This window comes from Nyctereutes procyonoides, unplaced genomic scaffold (assembly GCF_905146905.1).
Source record: "Nyctereutes procyonoides isolate TBG_1078 unplaced genomic scaffold, NYPRO_anot_genome, whole genome shotgun sequence".
Classification (NCBI taxonomy): domain Eukaryota; kingdom Metazoa; phylum Chordata; class Mammalia; order Carnivora; family Canidae; genus Nyctereutes; species Nyctereutes procyonoides.
The window spans coordinates 17,459,726-17,478,055 of NW_026575147.1; the positions used below are offsets into that span (position 1 = coordinate 17,459,726).

The 18,330-nt window shown below is 43.3% G+C and overlaps 2 protein-coding genes across 3 annotated transcripts in view; both read left to right on the plus strand.

The window, feature by feature from the left end:
* Nucleotides 1-10,087, plus strand: part of NOTCH2 (notch receptor 2) — a 164,683-nt gene extending 154,596 nt beyond the window's left edge. For both annotated transcript variants that reach the window (XM_055312499.1, XM_055312498.1), the window contains exons 29-34: nucleotides 111-207; nucleotides 1,634-1,802; nucleotides 2,453-2,754; nucleotides 3,485-3,632; nucleotides 4,474-4,571; nucleotides 5,469-10,087. In XM_055312499.1, the coding sequence (XP_055168474.1) occupies nucleotides 111-207; nucleotides 1,634-1,802; nucleotides 2,453-2,754; nucleotides 3,485-3,632; nucleotides 4,474-4,571; nucleotides 5,469-6,857 (2,203 nt within the window). In that variant the 3' untranslated portion in view covers nucleotides 6,858-10,087. The remainder of the gene's footprint in view (nucleotides 1-110; nucleotides 208-1,633; nucleotides 1,803-2,452; nucleotides 2,755-3,484; nucleotides 3,633-4,473; nucleotides 4,572-5,468) is intronic.
* A 5,758-nt stretch (nucleotides 10,088-15,845) lies between these two features.
* Nucleotides 15,846-18,020, plus strand: LOC129501224 (disintegrin and metalloproteinase domain-containing protein 30-like). The gene is given in 3 exon segments (XM_055312172.1): nucleotides 15,846-16,389; nucleotides 16,392-16,869; nucleotides 16,871-18,020. Coding segments are annotated over 3 exon segments (2,172 nt in total).
* Nucleotides 18,021-18,330: the final 310 nt, after the last annotated feature.

An 18,330-nucleotide genomic window follows, 5' to 3' on the forward strand; every position in this document is an offset into this window, starting at 1 on the left:
AGGCCCCTGAAAGTCTTTAAGGATAGCCATGGCAAAAAGGATTGAAAACATGATATTAGTTTATAATAATCCGTGTTTTGTTTTTCCCCTTGTTAATCTTGTCCTATCAGAAATCTCTCAGTGCAAGTCTCAGAGGCTAACCTAATTGGTTCTGGAACAAGTGAACATTGGGTTGATGATGAAGGGCCCCAGCCAAAGAAAGCCAAGGTAAGCTGGCCATGGTAGAACCATCATTGTCAGCCACTATCTGGTCATATTTCAGATTTCTGTCCTTTGGTATCTAGAGTCCTGAATGGGAGAAAGGGGTGATAGTCTTTGTATGCCGCCAGGCAATGGCTACTACCCCCAGTTGTCTTGAAAGCCAGGAATCATTAGGTCATCAGTGGCCTTGGGTTTACTGCATATGCATTTCATTAAGAACTCTTTAAAAATAATAAAACAAGTGAGCTTACTTCCTTAAGAATCATGCTGATGGTAGCTGAATAAGGATTGATGTGTGTAAGTAGCTATTTCCTCTCTTGCTAGATCTCTCTCCCTTATCCTGTCTGGATACTCCTCCTTCTGGAAAGGAAGGTGCAGTTACACAGTAGAAGAAATCCAGTGACCATTGAGTTTAGAGATTCTGAATCTTGAGCCCAGGAAACTAAAACCATATAGAAGTAAGAGGTAGATCGGGCTGAAGCTGATGTGAAAAAGGAGACAATCCTTTCATAGCTCTACATGGCTGGGATATGCATATATCCGTGGATAGTCTAAAGCAACTTGAAGATATGCATGCTTGAGGAATACAGGCATGCGGTACGGCATGATGGTTAAGAACATTGCTTTAGTTGCAATCAGAACTGGATTTAAATCCAAAACTCTGTTACTTGGTAGCTGGAAAATGACTTAACCTCTTTGTACCTACTTATCCTTATCTCTAAAATAGGGAGTTGTTGTGAAGATGAAATACGGCATATGAAGCATCCTACCCATTTTATACCACATAGTAAATATTCAATAAAGGGGAGCTGCTTTTAAAACTATAATAGTAATTATTGCCCAATAGTTATTTCCCTGGGTCCTAGCTATGCGCTGGGCACTGTGTGTTAAGTACAGGTAGGTGATGTTGAACAAGGTCTGTTTTTTTGTTCTCATGAACCTATAGCGGTAGAAGTTGCCATGTAGTGCCTTGTAAGCACTTAACACATAGTTAAGTAAAGGTAAGCAGAGGGTGCTTTTTGAGACCCACAAGAGAAATTAAAGTCTAATTCTATTGGAAGGAATGGTAGGAGTTAGATAAAGAATCAGGGCAGGACATGGCAGATAGAGGGTCCAACCCAGGCAAAAGTCCAGAAGGAAAGAAATGGTGCTTTGGGAATCTACAGCTTGTATATTTGGTAGGCAAAATAGATGGTATATTAAGGCTGAAGCCTGTAATTTGGGATGGGCAAGTTGGGAGAGTTGTACTGATAGCACAGAAGAGGGTGACAGGAACCACCTCCTGGGAGCAACAGGAAGCTGGTGTGGATGATGCACCCTAAAGGGTAGAATAGAAATAGACAGAAATGGGTAGAAGATTCTGGACTGGCTTCTTGTCTGCAGCTCCTAATGGTGGTCCAAGTCAACAGGCAGCATTGTTTTCCCCTGTCAGGCTGAAGATGAAGCTTTGCTCTCAGAAGAAGATGATGCCATTGATCGACGTCCATGGACACAGCAGCACCTTGAGGCTGCAGATATCCGCAGGACACCATCGCTGGCACTCACTCCTCCACAGGCAGAGCAGGAGGTGGATGTGCTGGATGTGAATGTCCGTGGCCCAGGTCAGCACCCTCAAGCCTCCCCCTTTCCACCTGCCATGCCTGCCTTTGGTTCTGTGTTGCGCCTGTTCTTGCCTCACTCAGTGATACGCTCTTTGCCAATTGCACAGAATAAATCACCAAGGAAATGAATACTTAGGGAATACAGGCTTGCAGAAATTAAAAACCTATATGAGAAGGGAAGGATTTTGTATTGCCTCATGTACAGCATGCTTGGGAATAGGTATGCTGATTTTATGGAAAAGATTTTAGTAGGATAATATAGTAGAAATAATATCCCAAAGCAGAGGGATAGAAGATTAATTTGGTTGATACCTTAGTGCATATCATTCTATTAATACTGGACATTTTAAAATATGGTGCCATTTAAAATAGCATAGTACTTAGGAACTTAAACAGAAAGACTCATTTAACTTAGAGGAGAGCCCAGCTTAAAAAGACTTACTTTACCATTACTCTTCACAGAAAGGACTCTTACCAGAGGAAGAGTAGGTGGCAGATGTAAAACTAATTACCAATTACCACGAGAAGCCGGGGGATTTTTTTCCCCATAAGAATAACTATTCAAATGGAACTATTCCAATAGTTTGGTTAATTGAACATTAATATCCTTCTTCTCCTTGAATACTTTTTGAAAAATTCCTTTCTTATAGATGGGTGCACCCCATTGATGCTGGCTTCTCTCCGAGGAGGCAGCTCAGATATGAGTGATGAAGATGAAGACGGAGAAGACTCTTCTGCCAACATCATCACAGACTTGGTCTACCAGGGTGCCAGCCTGCAGGCCCAGACAGACCGGACTGGTGAGATGGCCCTGCACCTTGCAGCCCGCTATTCCAGGGCTGATGCTGCCAAGCGTCTCTTGGATGCAGGTGCAGACGCCAATGCACAGGACAACATGGGCCGTTGCCCTCTCCATGCTGCAGTGGCAGCTGATGCCCAGGGGGTCTTCCAGGTAAAGAACAGGAGTAGGGCTGATCCTCCATGGATCTATAATGTTTTCTCTTTGCTAAGGCACTGAAGATCCAATTACATTTCATTCAAAAATTCTTTGAGAGAATAGGGCAGGTGATGGAGTCATGCTTGCTGGATGGGAAAGCAGGAAAAGAATGGTAGCCAACTGACCTAACAGCCAGATAGCAATAGAGCCAACCAGATCACACCAGTCCTCTGATTCTTAGCCACAGTCCTTTTTGATGTGCCAAAATGCCTCCCAAGTGAATGGATCAGATGGAAGTGGTACCTGACACATAGCTTTTGACTACTCTCAGCTCTCCCTTTGTAGATTTTTCTGGCCACATGCTGCTCCTTGGTGGTTTTCTTGACATATGTTCACAGTGTATTCCTTGATGCCCTTTTATTTTACCCTTGTGAGAAAACTGGAAGCATTCTGATTCATCTTAAAACTATACACCATATTTTCCCACATCCCTCCTTTCTTTAGGAAGTAGAAGACATGAACCATTGTCTCTTGAGCACCTATTTGTTCATTCATTCATTCATTCATTCATCCATTTATTCAATGTTTATTGATTGAGGATGATAGAATCTTGGACACAAAGATAGCAAGCATTCCCTGCCCTCCAGGAACTTAGTGTAGCATTAGCTCTGATGCTCTTGTTTGTTCACTTAGCTTCATTATTTTCTTCTATCGAGGCAACTCTCTTTTCTGTACTTTCTTCTAGATTCTGATCCGCAACCGAGTAACTGATTTGGATGCCAGGATGAACGACGGCACTACACCGCTGATCCTGGCTGCCCGCCTAGCTGTGGAGGGAATGGTGGCAGAACTAATCAACTGCCAAGCAGATGTGAATGCAGTGGATGACCATGGTAGGGCCGAGAGGCAGGGAGTCGGATTCTTGCCTGCAAAGCATGCCTTGCTTCTAAGGGGAAAATCATTACACAATCTTTAGAGCTGTCCCAGATTTGAATCCACTGCAGGTTCTTTCATTCATCTGTTTTTCCTTTCAACATTGTAAGTTCAGAGAACTAAGCCATTGGGAAGTTCCTAGACAAAGCTGGGAAGGGATTTTTAGTGAAGGTTCTTGGATCTCAAAGCCAGTCTGTAAAAGGCTTGCCTCTGTAGGTTCCCAGGCATACCACTTTTGATATAAGGACTTGTGAACTGACTTCCCTAGGGGCTTATGAGCAGTATCTTTTTTTAAAATAGATTTTCTTTATTTATTCATGAGAGACACAGAGAGAGGCAGAGACATAGACAGAGGGAGAAGAAGCAGGCCCCATGCAGGGAACCCGATGCAGGACTCAATCCCAGGACCCCAAGACCACACCCTCAGCTGAAGGCAGATGCTCAACCACTGAGCCACCCAGACATCCCTTGAGCAATATCTTAAATAGACATTCCGGTGTGTGATAAATAGGTTATTGTCCTCAGTGTGCTGGTTCTGGCTTGTGGAGGACGTGGGTACCATAGACAAATGACCCTTTAACCTATATGTCTTCTGAAGGCTAGGCAGCCTTTTTAAAAGTATTTTTAGAACTGAATAAAAAGACAACACTTCAGCTTTTTTTCCACAGGCCCCACAGACAACTGGCTTGCTGCTCTCTGGGAAGTTCAAAGTTTCCTTGTTTAGGTCATGATGCTTCCTTATACTGGGAGTAGGACATGTCCCTCTACTCTGTCTGCTTGTAAACATATTTTTCCCTGCAGGGAAATCTGCTCTTCACTGGGCAGCTGCTGTCAATAACGTGGAGGCAACCGTTTTGCTGTTGAAAAATGGGGCCAACCGAGACATGCAAGACAACAAGGTAAAATCTGGGCTCTGAGTTGGAGGTCAGATGGAGTAGTGCCTCAGATTATAAAGCCTTCCCTTTTGTCCTGTAGCTCCTCTTGTGAGGAATATACACAAAGAGGGAGGCAGGTTGGATGGAAACTGGCCCCGGAGAGCTGGAGGGGAGGGCATTGGGCTTACCCAGGGAAGTGTGAAGAGTGAGTCCTCTGCCTCCACAGTATTCAGTCTGAACCAGGTCATCCTATAAATAACGTCAGTGTCGCCTTCTCTACCTTTTGCCTTTTTCACCCTGGCCTTTCTCCTGGTTCTCTGTTCTGTTTACACTCAGTTCCTTTTCTCTTGTTCATTTTCATTTTCTTTACTGTGGCTTTTGTTTTCTGTCCTGGGACACCATAGCGTTTTGCTATTTGCTCTTCTTCCTCTGAGTCTTAGGTCATGTTTGCCCTCTCTTGCTCATCTTACCTTCTCTTGTTTAATTTATCTTTTCCCTTACTTTAATTCTTTCTTGATCATGTTTTGTTTCCTTTTGCTTTCTCTTATTTTCCTGCTTTAGGTTCTTCCCTTCCTACCTTTTTTATTTCTAACTTCTTTCTTTTCCTCTTGGAACTCATTTTGACAAGCTCAGTGCCCTTTTAAGCAAATCGTTGTCTCAGGGGCATGCTTTATTTCATACATTACCAACTAAGGAGACATTGGGCAAAATTGATTCTTGGAAGGAAGAAATAATCTTACTCGTTCTATATATATAGCTACATATATCCATTCAGTGCATAAGCAGATAGACGTTTTATCTGTGGTATTAAAATTTCTAACAGGGAGAAAAAAATGTCTACAAGTTTATTAATAACAAAAAGTTTGAGAACCCTGGCATATTCTCAAGAGTGTTGCTAATTTTAATTGGCCTTTTCTGTAGGAAGAGACACCTCTGTTTCTTGCTGCCCGGGAAGGAAGCTATGAAGCAGCCAAGATCCTGTTAGACCATTTTGCCAATCGGGACATCACAGACCATATGGATCGTCTTCCCCGGGATGTGGCTCGGGACCGCATGCACCATGACATCGTGCGCCTCCTGGATGAGTACAATGTGACGCCAAGCCCTCCAGGCACTGTGCTGACTTCTGCACTCTCACCTGTCATCTGTGGGCCCAACAGATCTTTCCTCAGCCTAAAGCATACCCCCATGGGCAAGAAGCCTAGACGGCCCAATACCAAGAGTACCATGCCTACCAGCCTCCCTAACCTTGCCAAGGAGGCCAAGGATGCCAAGGGTAGTAGGAGGAAGAAGTCTCTGAGTGACAAGGGTCAGCTGTCTGAGAGCTCAGTGACCTTATCCCCCGTTGATTCCTTAGAGTCTCCTCACACATATGTTTCTGACACCACATCCTCTCCAATGATCACATCCCCTGGAATCTTACAGGCCTCACCCAACCCTATGTTGGCCACCGCTGCCCCCCCTGCCCCAGCCCATGCTCAGCATGCACTGTCCTTCTCTAACCTGCATGAAATGCAGCCGTTGGCTCATGGTGCCAGCACTGTGCTTCCCTCAGTTAGCCAGCTGCTGTCCCACCACCACATTGCTCCCCCAGGCAACGGCAGTGGAGGGAGCTTGGGTAGGCTCCATCCTGTCACTGTTTCGGCAGATTGGATGAACCGCATGGAGATGAATGAGACCCAGTACAATGAGATGTTTGGTATGGTTCTGGCTCCAGCTGAGAGCACGCATCCTGGCATACCTCCCCAGAGCAGGCCGCCTGAAGGGAAGCACATAACTACCCCTCGGGAACCTTTGCCCCCCATTGTGACTTTCCAGCTAATCCCCAAAGGCAGTATTGCCCAACCAGCAGGGACTTCCCAGCCTCAGTCTAACTGCCCTCCACCTGTTGCAGGCCCTATGCCCACCATGTATCAGATTCCAGAAATGGCTCGTTTGCCCAGTATGGCTTTCCCCACTGCCATGGTGCCGCAGCAGGATGGGCAGGTTGCTCAGACCATTCTCCCAGCCTATCATCCTTTTCCGGCATCTGTGGGCAAGTATCCCACACCACCTTCACAGCATAGTTATGCTTCCTCAAATGCTGCTGAGCGAACACCTAGTCACAGTGGTCACCTCCAGGGTGAGCATCCCTACCTGACACCATCCCCAGAGTCTCCTGACCAGTGGTCAAGTTCATCACCCCACTCTGCTTCTGACTGGTCAGATGTGACCACCAGCCCTACCCCTGGGGGTGCTGGAGGAGGTCAGCGGGGACCTGGAACACACATGTCTGAGCCACCACGCAGCAACATGCAGGTTTATGCATGAAAGAGCCCGCCTCCAGTGTAGGGACAGAGCTGCCTATTATAAATGCTGCTGAGGAACAAATGAAGGTCATCCGGGAGAGAAATGAAGAAATCTCTGGAACTAGCTTCTGGAGGCAGGAGAAAGAAGATGCTTTTATCTTTTAGATAATGCAAGGGAAGCAATTTTGTCAGCTTCACTGGCTATCTGCAGGATTGGGGTGGGGGGAACATGGCTCTTTTAATCTTTTACCCATCAAGCCAAGTTTGTGGAAATGCAAAACAAATATAAGACCTGGGACCATGTTTACTCTTTTCTTTTGGAGAAAAGAATGGATGCCTATTGTAGCCCAGACATTCTTGCATCTTGGGCTGCATTTTAAGCCCTGGGGGTGTCTGCCATATCCTTGAGAAGACTCTACAGTACAGTCCTTTTGGGCTTGGACCCTGGAATTCTGCCTAAGTTGACCTGTCTTACCTTCCTTGGAAATTCTTTTGACTTCGTTTGGTGCTTTACATTTTGCACCTCTCTGTGGTTGTGCAGCCCCACCCACCAGCATATTACAGGACAAGACCTTTGTGCTTTTAATCATTCCTTTTCTGGAAAGCAACTTCACCCTCCTTTCCCAGTGTCCCCAGGAGTCTCACAGGGTTTGCTTTGGTTGTAGTTCTCAGCATACACCTTTCAAGTATGTTTCTTTAGAAAATGGATCTATTGCAGTCTCTTATGTAATATCATTCCTAGTAGAGGAAGGGGAGCAAGATAGTTTTCTTTGAACCCATCCTGGGGACAGAAGACCCTTTGAAAAGACTGCACCTTAATTCTCTTGACTGCATGCAGGGCTTTCCATAAACTTTACCAGGAAGAGGGATGAGAATTTTTTTTTTTTTTTTTTTTTCTATTTGTGGACCTAGTCAGTGTGAAGTTTTGTTGTTGGCAGTGCAGGTACTGTGCCTCCCTAAACAAAACAAAACTAAGATTTGGAGTGTCAGAATGACCAAGAGACATGTTAACTCATGGGAGAAGTGGTTACAACTAACAAGACCCTTCCTGCCTACCATTCCACTGTCAGCTTGTGTGAAACATATTTGATCCCAGATCTCAGAACCCCCAGCCTGCTTCACTCACTCATCCAGCAGGGGAAGCTAGCCTTAGCTGTTGAGCCTTTCCTTCCAGGTATCTCCATAGAAGACTGTGTCTCAAATGATGCTCCCTTGCCACTGAGAACTGAATTCTGCTCAGCTGGAGGGATCCCATGACAGCTGTGTTCCTTTTGTGGTGCGGTTGCAGTCTCCTTTCTGAATGTTCGCCTGCTCACCAGGCTTCCCACTCCACAGTGTGCTCGGAGTTATTTGTGCAACTAAGTAGGTTCTTGCCGAACACATGGGTTTTCTATGTTCAAGCAAGCTGGCCTGGTTTTCTGGGGTCCACGCCAGCCCTATTAGAAAGTTGAAACCATGAGGCAGCCTTTGCTGTTTCTTGCTACCATTTTTTTCCTTTATGGCAGTCATGACATTCCCTTTTAGGCAATGAATGTAGAAGCTTATCAGGACATTTTCCTTTCCTAGATTCACTTTCTAGATGATGGACAATTGGACAATGAAAGACTTAACTGTCTTTATCATGCTCATGCTGAGATTGTGATTATATTGTACTTGAGTCTGCTTCCTGCATTTGTGGTCTTGGCACCTTCCATGACCCCCTATCAAGGGCAGAAGCATTCTAGTCAACACTAGAAATAGGAGGAAAAGTTTTCGTCCTCTTCTCCCTGAGTCAGCTAATAGTTGGTCCTGTGATCATACTGTCATCTCTACCTGGTGCTATGATGTCATGACACCTGGGAAATTAGTTCTGCTGGGGCATTTTGTAGATATTGACAGGGAAATTTCCTATTCTGTTTTGGTTTGAATGATGGTCTTTATTCCTGCCTTGGCTAGGAGTGCTCATCAGAGCATCCCACTTAACCTGATTTCTCTGTCTGTGGCCTCCTGTATAACCCCTAGATGTCTGTTAACATGACAATATACAATTTTTTTTTTCAGTCCTGCCCAAGTTCATCAAGCCAACAAAAATAATTAGTTCTGCCTCAATATGAACATACTGTTTGTTCATTCTGTATTTTATTTGTCACATGGCAACTCAACCAGTCCTTTCATAGTGTGTACCATTTTATCTTCTGAATACCGACTCTCTATCCTTGGACCCATTGTTAATTCAGATGGGGAGAACTTCTCTGCATGGACCACTGTGAACCCCACCACATATGCCCCTCTCTGTTATTCCGTCTCATCCCCATTACCTGAAAGTATCAGCCTCTGACCCAACAGCCTGGATCCTCTCTAGCCTCCTCCCTCCCCAGCCACAGTGTAGGCCTAACTTGCTTGTTTCTCCTTCTTGGGATTCTTAGGGCTTGGGGGAAGGGGATGTGAAAGCTGCCATTACAAACAACAGGCTTCAGTGATGAGGAAGAAGACACTGCCTTTCAAGCATTTATCAATCCCTTAGATTTTGAGAACCTTGAGTTGTATAGCACCTAATAAAAGAGAAGGTGAGTTGGAGAACCACTTTCTCATTTGGCTTCTGAATTAGAGACTAAGTTTTTATAGGATATATCTTTTATGCCATGTATAGATCACCTTCCTTCCCCTATCATTTTTGGTTTATTTTTATTTTTATAAATTCTTCCTTTGACTCCTCTTCTGTCTACCTTTGGGGATAGATTTTTCTGTTTGTTTCTTCTGTTTTGTGTTAAGCATCATTTTCTGACTTACATGATGGTGAGAGAAGGAAAAGTGTAAGGGAAAGCGAGAGTGAAAGACTTTGATGTAAGCAATCAACCGTGATGCTCAAGCCCATTATACTATCTTGTTATTATATTTGCTGGTGCACAATTCTTGCATAGAAAAGAACCAAAGGTATAATGTTTTGTTGGCAGGCAGTTTGGAGATTGTGGTTTTAACCAACACATTGAATGTATAATGATCATTTGAGAGGACACAGTTAAAAGACCTGATGCTCCCACTTGTAACTGTTTGGTACTATGGCGCTCCTTCCTTGTGTACATTTCTCTTAAAAGTGATATTATATCTGTTTGTATGAGAAACCCAGTAACCAAGAAAAATGACTGCATGTTCCTAACTATGACACAGTAAGGAAAATGCACAATGTTTTTACTTTTCAAAGTTTCATTCAAAGTAGTTAAGATGAAATTCATATGAAAACATTTTTATCACAAAATAAAGATTACATGTCAAGCTCTGTGGCATTGCAGTTTTTATTTTCCATTCCTGTGTCCCTGGTCTTGCGATTATATACCTGATGATGTCAGAATTTGCTGAGAGATAAATGATTTTCTTTTCATTCTGAATCCCACAAAGCCCAGCACTAGGAATCTTTTTCTTTCTCCAGACAGATTACAAGGAAATACTTTTGAGGAAAAAAACTCCGTCAAACAGAAAGCATCACAAGACAGAGTCACTTTTCTGTTTACTAGTTGGTGACAAATAGACACTTGCTCAGGACAGAGTGCCTTCCAGTGGAGATGGAGTGTGTTTGCTAAAGCCAGGATTGAAAAGTGAGGTATGACTAATAATGCTGATGCTACTGTTACCTAAACTGTTAGCTTGCAATATCCCTCAAAGTAAATTTTATATAGAATTTAATATATATATAATTCTAAAATAGTATTTTGCCTATAAATATGTCACCAAGTTCTTCTATGTATTTACTTGTAGAAGTCAATCAGGGAGACATTTGAGCACAAATATTTGACATTAGTGATATATATGGCATTAGCAGTCCTGTATCAACTTTAGCATTGGGTTTATTTCCATATTCTGTTAGCTTTGCAGAAACTTCTGAATCACACATATGTAATTCTAAATAGTAGAAATATTTGTTTAAATGACTGGAAATCTTAGGATATGCTTCAATTAAATAGATGTAGGAGCTTTATTCAAGATCTGCACAAATATATTTTAACACAACTGATAGAACATATTGGTTATCCTGAGAGCATTATCATTTCATATAAGACACAATTAAGTCTTCATGTTAACTTTTGTAATGATATAAAAGGAAAATGAATTTGAGAGCTAAGGAGCAATTTTCCCAAGTCTGGTCCTCTGCAGGCTGGCGTCTCAGAGCTGACCTTGCCTCCTCAGACTATTTAGGAGCTAAAGACTTGCTTGAAACCTGCTTTTGTGGATCTGAGCTATGGGCCACTAGCTCGCTCACCACATCCTACCTTTGCAGTTGCGAACCTAGAAACCTGGTCCTTGTTTGTGGCAGAAAGATGCAGGCCTCTCTCAACCATGAAATCAAAGGAGAGAGAGCAGGCCGGAGGCCAGGGGCTGCTACATCACACAGCTGGAATGGTGGGCTTGGACACCGGGCCACAGTCATGCCATGAGAGGGACTGGTGCTTCCCTCACAGCGCAAGGACAGGAGGCCGAGCTCCTCTTTCAGAACATGATGGCTACAACAATCAACCTTAATGCCTGTACACAGTCCAGAATGGGATGGGCAGCGGGGAAACTGACTTTGTTTACTGCCTCTGCTTCTGCACACTTTCCCAGCAAACACTGCTCCAGGCCAGCTGTGCGTGTAGTTGGCTCAATTGCTGCATCTGCCTGCCAGTATTTTGAAAATGAAATGAGACTCAAGTGCTTGTAAAGCCCGGAAGGGAGAGAGGGCATATGCGAAGTATGTAAGTAGGTGAGGAGGAGTAGGTGTGTGAATGTGTGTGAAACAGAAAATATTTTCTTTTGACCTATAGCTTACTGATTATGGTACCTCCTTTCATTGGAATATTACACAGAAATGAAAAAGGAAACATGCAACCACATGAAGAATTGTCGTTGACATAATGTTGAGCAAATTAAGCCAGACACAAAAGAATACATTCTGAATATATGATTCCATTATATACATTCAAGAAAAATAAACCAGTGGTAAATAGGGACCATAATGGTGGATATTCTTCTGGGAGAAGGGTCTTGACTGAGAGGAGGGCAAGAAAAATATTTCTAGAGTCTGAAAATATCTTAACCTGGGCGGTGATTGCAGGAATATATACATATGTACAGATTTGTGTAATTTATGCTTAGGATTTCTGCATTTTACTTTCATAAATTGTACTTCAATAAAACATATCTATAATAACAGAAATGTATAAATATCTAATATAAAATGTTACTTGTTATCATATTTGTTTCAAATGCTTAATGATGATATAAAGACTCCCGTTTTTCCCTCTCATCCCATTCCCCTCCCACTCTTCCTCCCTGTTTCCTTTCCCAGTTACTTGTTTTCATAAATGGGTTTGTGGGGATTATTTTATTATTTTTTAATAGTTTCCAGGCTATTTTTTTAAAAAAGATTTTTGTTCATTCATGAAAGACATACATGAGGGGGGAGGGGCAGAGACACAAGAAGAGAGAGAAGGAGGCTCCATGCAGGGAGCCTGACGTGGGACTCGATCCCAGGTCTCCAGGATTACACCCTGGGCTGAAGGCAGCGCTAAACCTCTGAGCTACCAGGGCTGCCCGGATTATTTTATTCTTAAAAACATTGTTAATGTGCAATAGCCTAAACCACAAGGCAATATATTTTAAATGCAATTGTATAAAATGTGGGATTGCATAATTGCAAACTTAATTATGTGGATGGGGTGAGCCTGCTGTTGGCTACCTGGGTAGGAGTTCTGGAGGCTAGCTGGATAATCCATCTCTGTCCGAATCTTGGCTGCTATTTGGCACTACCCGGTGACACTTGTCTGCCTCAGTACAAATATATTTGGGGTTGATTTTAGCTTCTGAAACCTGACTGCGATTTGCAAGAACCTCACTGCAAATTGTCCCCTGCTTCGTATGCCTATCACAGAAACTTTGAGTCAGCCAAATACAGGCTATAGGGACCCAGTTCCAGTTTCTCTGTCATGGATTGTCTCTATTTCTCTCTGCCTTTTTCTCCTCCATGACTACTTTCTCTGTACTCCTTGAAAAGGTTTAAGAACATGAACCTGGCAGAGGATGAACACCAATCACCAATCATGTTATACCAGAATCAGTGTTACTGTGGTTATTATAGGGCTTTACATATAAGAATTGGAAAGGAGGAAGAGAAGCTATCTACATCTGAGATTAATAAGACAACCCGAGAAAACTTACTGAAACACTTAACCATTAGGAATCCAGTGAATTGAATGATGTAAAATTAATTCACAGAGAAACCTCCGCTATAAACAAAAACCAACTGGGGGATGCAATTGAAGAGAATATCACATTTATAATAGCACACACACATACACACACACACACCATAACCTTTTAAAAAATTACTTACTACAAATATTACCAAATACATCCACTCCTGACAACTTCAGTGGCTGCTGCCTCTTTAACAATTATAGCTTTAACGCTGCTCTATTCTTCTCACCTGTTAGACAAAAATCATAACTGTATCTGATCATCCCTGCCACCTGGATAAAATTCACTAAGATGCTCATCTTTGAACCCATCTCAACATCGCCTAACACAAAGGCAATCCTATAATAACCCCTGTCTTACACCCACTTCTACAAACCCACATCTCCCCTTTGTGTGCAGTTTCCCTGCAGCAAAGATCTGCAGTAACTCTGTCTTTGACTCTCAGGGGTGCTCCTCACGGCCTCTGGCTGGCTGACATCAACAGAAGTCTGTGCTGAAACTCCAAGCCAGAAAGAATCCCATTTTCACACCATGTTATACACAGAACATGGACTGACAGTGAGCGCTGATGAATTTATTTTAAGAATATCTGGAACATCACAAAAATTGCATGTGGATGAAGCCATGCTAGAATCTCAGTGCTTCAAAGGGTCAGTAGTATATAGACAGGTATCACTGAACATAGCAACATCAAATTAGAAAAAAATTGTAACCAACCAGCAGCCCTATGTGTATGAAGAATTTTAAAAGTCATTTATCAACACAAATATGTTAGAAGATATTTAGAAATTGCACAGAAACACTTATCAAATAGTACCACTACTTTTGAAATACCATTGCATACCTGCTGTATTAAGTATTCTATCCACATTTCCAATATTCTTTAGAATTCTCTGAAGTTTATCAGCAAATCTCTTATTCCTCTAATTCCCTGTTCAAATTAATAACTCTCTATCTAACATTTCTCTCTTCAACTATGATGTGGATTCTTTCTCCTGACTGAACCCAGACTGATACAGAAGGTAACTTTTGCAGAGAAACATTGCTCTGTGTTGTGCTTACTTTCATCTTAATATCAACAAGTTAGAAGCTCTTCATCTATAATTTTTTTAATAATTCTTTTTCAAAAGGGACATAATGAATGAATGATGGCTATTCTAGGAAGGGACAAAATACTCCGTGCTATAAAATTTCAAGACATAAGTTAAAAAGATAGTAGCCATAGTCAGTCTACTGGCACTATCCCTTACCGATACCTTTATGACTCCAGCTAATGTGTCAACCTAAAGATTAATGATTACAGAGCATATCTGTCTCATCTCAGAAAGTAGAAACAAACTTCTGGGCTATTAAAGCATTTTTTTTTCATTGTGAAATGTAACACACACAGAAATGAGCATACATTTTTAGGAATGGTTTAACAGATGTGTACAGCAAACCCCAACAGCCAGGCACTCTAGAAGCTACATGAACCATACCCTGCCCCTTCCTCATCCACTCCTGATTACACCCTAGAAGTAGGGTGACAGCTCATCCTCACGGTTCCCGTAATTATTTCCTAGATTCAGTTTACCAAATGCATGTATCCCTAAAAGTAACGTTTAATTTCGTCTGATTCTGATCTTTATGTTTGTGTTTTGTTTTTCTTTGTTTGTAATATTTGTCCACATCATGCATATAAATAACTCTGATGCATCATCTCCATTGCTGTAGTCACTGTTGATGGAAAGCTGAATTGTTTCCAATTTGGGGAATATTGCTGTTTCATGTATCCTGGTGAATTCATGCACACATTTCTGTAGAGTATGTATCTAGGAGTGGAACTGCTGGATCGTAGGGTCTGCATATTTCCAACTGTATGAGATACCGCTAAAGAGCTTTCTAATGCAGTTCAGCCTATTAAACTCCCTCCAGAGATGTGTAAGAGTTGTTGTCATTCTACAGCCTCATCAAAGTTTGGTATTGTCAGCTGTTTAGAAATCATTTGAATCCCTGACCTCCTCCCTCACCCACCACTCATACTACAAACATAACCACTGGGATGCCTTTCTGGGAGAGCTCCCGGGGTTCTGCTCTTCTGCTCTCACAGGTGCTCTTCTATTCCTAGATTCTGCACCGCCCCCTCCTCCGCCCCCCGCCCCCCCCAATCTGGCTAGTCCCTGGCACCCAAGGACACACAGCAGAAAGAGCCACTTGACAAAATGAGCTGGAGTCTTTCTCTTGCCAGAAGCCAGGCACTGCCCGGGGTGGGGGAGGGGGCGAGACCCCTGGTGGCGTCTGGCTCTGCCGCTCTGCTCCCGGGCCACGCAGGCCAGCCCGGCGGGACCGTGCTTCGCGCGCAGTGCCTAGAAAACACCCACCGATGGAAACCGTCAGGTGTGTCCTAGGGCGAATAGAAACAGCCCAACCGGCATAGGACGGACTGACCCTTGAGCAAGAGCTTTGTTCCTCCTTTCTCTGCAGCCCTTCTCCTTTCTCCAAGCTGCTCTCTGCCCCTCAGCCCTCGTGCCAGTAGCCCCCCCCCCCCTTGCCGGTTTTATTCTCGCGCACCCCTCCCTCGGTTCTCCCTCGGTTCTCCCTCGGAGAACCCTCCCTCGTGCGCCCAACGGCACCGCCCAGGAAACGAACTAGATAGGTGAGTTCTGGGATGTCAGCTAGACCGAGCCTTGGGAGGCTGGGGTTTCCTGCGTACCCTGCTTTGGGAGCTCCGCACTTTGCGCTCCCACTTCTCTAGAGGCCGCCCTGGACCCTGACTCGCAGGCCAGGTGCAGGGACTGACCTGCTAGGACCGAGATCTGGGGCCATGAGGTCAGGAAGGACCTTACTCCCCCAAGGCCGTTCGCTCCCCACGCTAGTCCTCGTGGCGCTCCTGGTGGGTGCTCTTGGCGAGGATATGATTTTTCACCCCGAGTGGGGATTTGAGTCGTATGAAATCATCATTCCCAAGAAGCTGAGCTTCCGGGGAGGTCAGCAGGGTGCTGTGGAGCAAGTGTCCTACCTCCTGCAGGTCAAAGGCAAGAAGTATGTCCTTCACCTGTGGCCCAAGAGGTTTCTATTACCCCGAAATCTGAAGGTTCTCTCCTACACGGAACAGGAGAAACTCCTGGAGGATCATCCTTACATACCCAGGGACTGCAACTACGTAGGCTCGGTTGAAGGAACTCAGGATTCAGAGGCTACTTTAAGTACATGCATGGGGAGTCTTCGAGGCATATTGAAAATTGATGAGGAACATTACCAAATCGAGCCCCTCAGGGGCTCTTCTAGCTTTGAACATGTCATATATCTCCTGAAGGAAGAGGACACATTTCAGAATCATACCTGTGGCTTAACTAATGATGAACTAGAAAAACAGCCCAGAATGAGAATATGGCTAGGCGTAGCGACTTTTATAATTCCTATAAACATCAGAAGTACATGGAAGTGGCCATGGTTTTTGATCACGGTGTATATTTGTTTTTAGAATCCAATGTTACTCGAGTCATATATGATGCTGTTCTTTTGATGGCAATTATGGACACCTTCTTTAAAGAGGTTGGTATGAGGCTACATCTACAAGGTATTGAAATATGGACAGAAAGGGACAGATTAAATTTTGACAGAATGGAAACAAATGATATTCTAAACACATTTTTAAGAGATCAGGCCAAATTTACTGCGGCAAAAGATTGGTCACATTTGTATATTTCAAAGCCTTTACATCATGCTTCTGGATGGGCATATATTGGAGGTGCATGTACAACAAACTACAGTGGATCAGTAAGTAGTTATAGAAATCAAAATATCCTTGCTGCCAGCAGAATGTCTGCTCATGAACTGGGACATGGTGACAGCATTTTGTCAATGCAGGGGTAGGCGAACTTGTATCATGGGCACTGAGAGTAGTGGGTTTAGTAATTGTAGTTATTTGCAGTTTTTTGATCACGTAAATTCAGCAGCACTCTGTCTGAATGATATCCCAGCACTGGATACAGGGCTGGTGAGATGTGGAAATAAAATTGTGGAAGGGAATGAAGACTGTGATTGTGGTTCAAGAGAGGAGTGTAAAAAAGACAAGTGTTGCCAACCGGATTGTAAATTCACGGAGGGTGCCAATTGTAGCACTGGGCTTTGCTGTCATAACTGCCACTTTCGTCCACTTGGGTACATGTGTCGAGAGGAAGATAATGAATGTGACCTTGCAGAGTACTGCAATGGAATCTCAAATTTCTGCCCAAATGACAGTTATAAGCTTGATGGAACCCCCTGCAAGCATAACTCCCTTTGTTTCAGAAAGAAGTGCCGTTCCAGATATATGCAGTGCCAAGACATTTTTGGACCTCATGCCAAGGAGGCTCCTGATCAGTGCTATCACGCAGTTAATTTAATGGGTGATCAATATGGGAACTGTGAAATTTTAGGAGTCCGTGCCTATAAAGCTTGTACCAAGGCAAATGCAATGTGTGGCAGGCTGCAGTGTATAAATGTCAACACCATCCCTGATCTGCCAGAGCATACGATTGTCATCTCTACTCATCTGCGAGAGGAAGATCTCATGTGCTGGGGGGTAGGCTACCACAAAGCCATGATACCCATGGGAATACCTGACATAGGTGTAATAAATGATGGTACCCGCTGTGGTTATAACTGACTATGTATTAACAGAACTTGTGTGAATGACTCAGTCTTGGGTTTTAACTGTTTTCCTCAAAAGTGTAACCACCGAGGCATTTGCAACAATAAAAAAAACTGCCACTGCATGTATGGCTGGGCCCCTCCATTCTGTGAGGAGGTAGGGTATGGAGGAAGCATTGACAGTGGGCCTGCGAGGAAGCAGAAAGAGGAGGCGCCTTCCCCAGTACAGATTGTGTCCGTTATGTTAGTACGCCTTATTTTCTTAGTCATCTCAGTGATTGTTGTGTTTTTCAGGAGATTGATAGGACAGTATATGCAGTTCAAACAGAAAGAAGCACCACCAGTTAACCCTAAAAAGAAATAAGGCAAAAAATATCAAGAACCCAAATGAGTAATCAGGCGATCCACAGTCATTTCATAGCACAGAATCATATATTGAACAAGCTTAACACTTAGCCAAATGGCACTTTGTTCTTATTCCAATTTTTTTTAATGTAACTTTTCTTCAAGGTTGGATCGGCAAATAAATGATATTCTTGTTTGGGAAACAAATGAGTGCATTTTGCTTGCTTTTTTTTTATACTTGAAAGATTTATTAATTTAAAAAATTTTTTGTATATTTTTTAATTGGAGTTCAATTTGCCAACATATAGTATAACACCCAGTGCTCATCC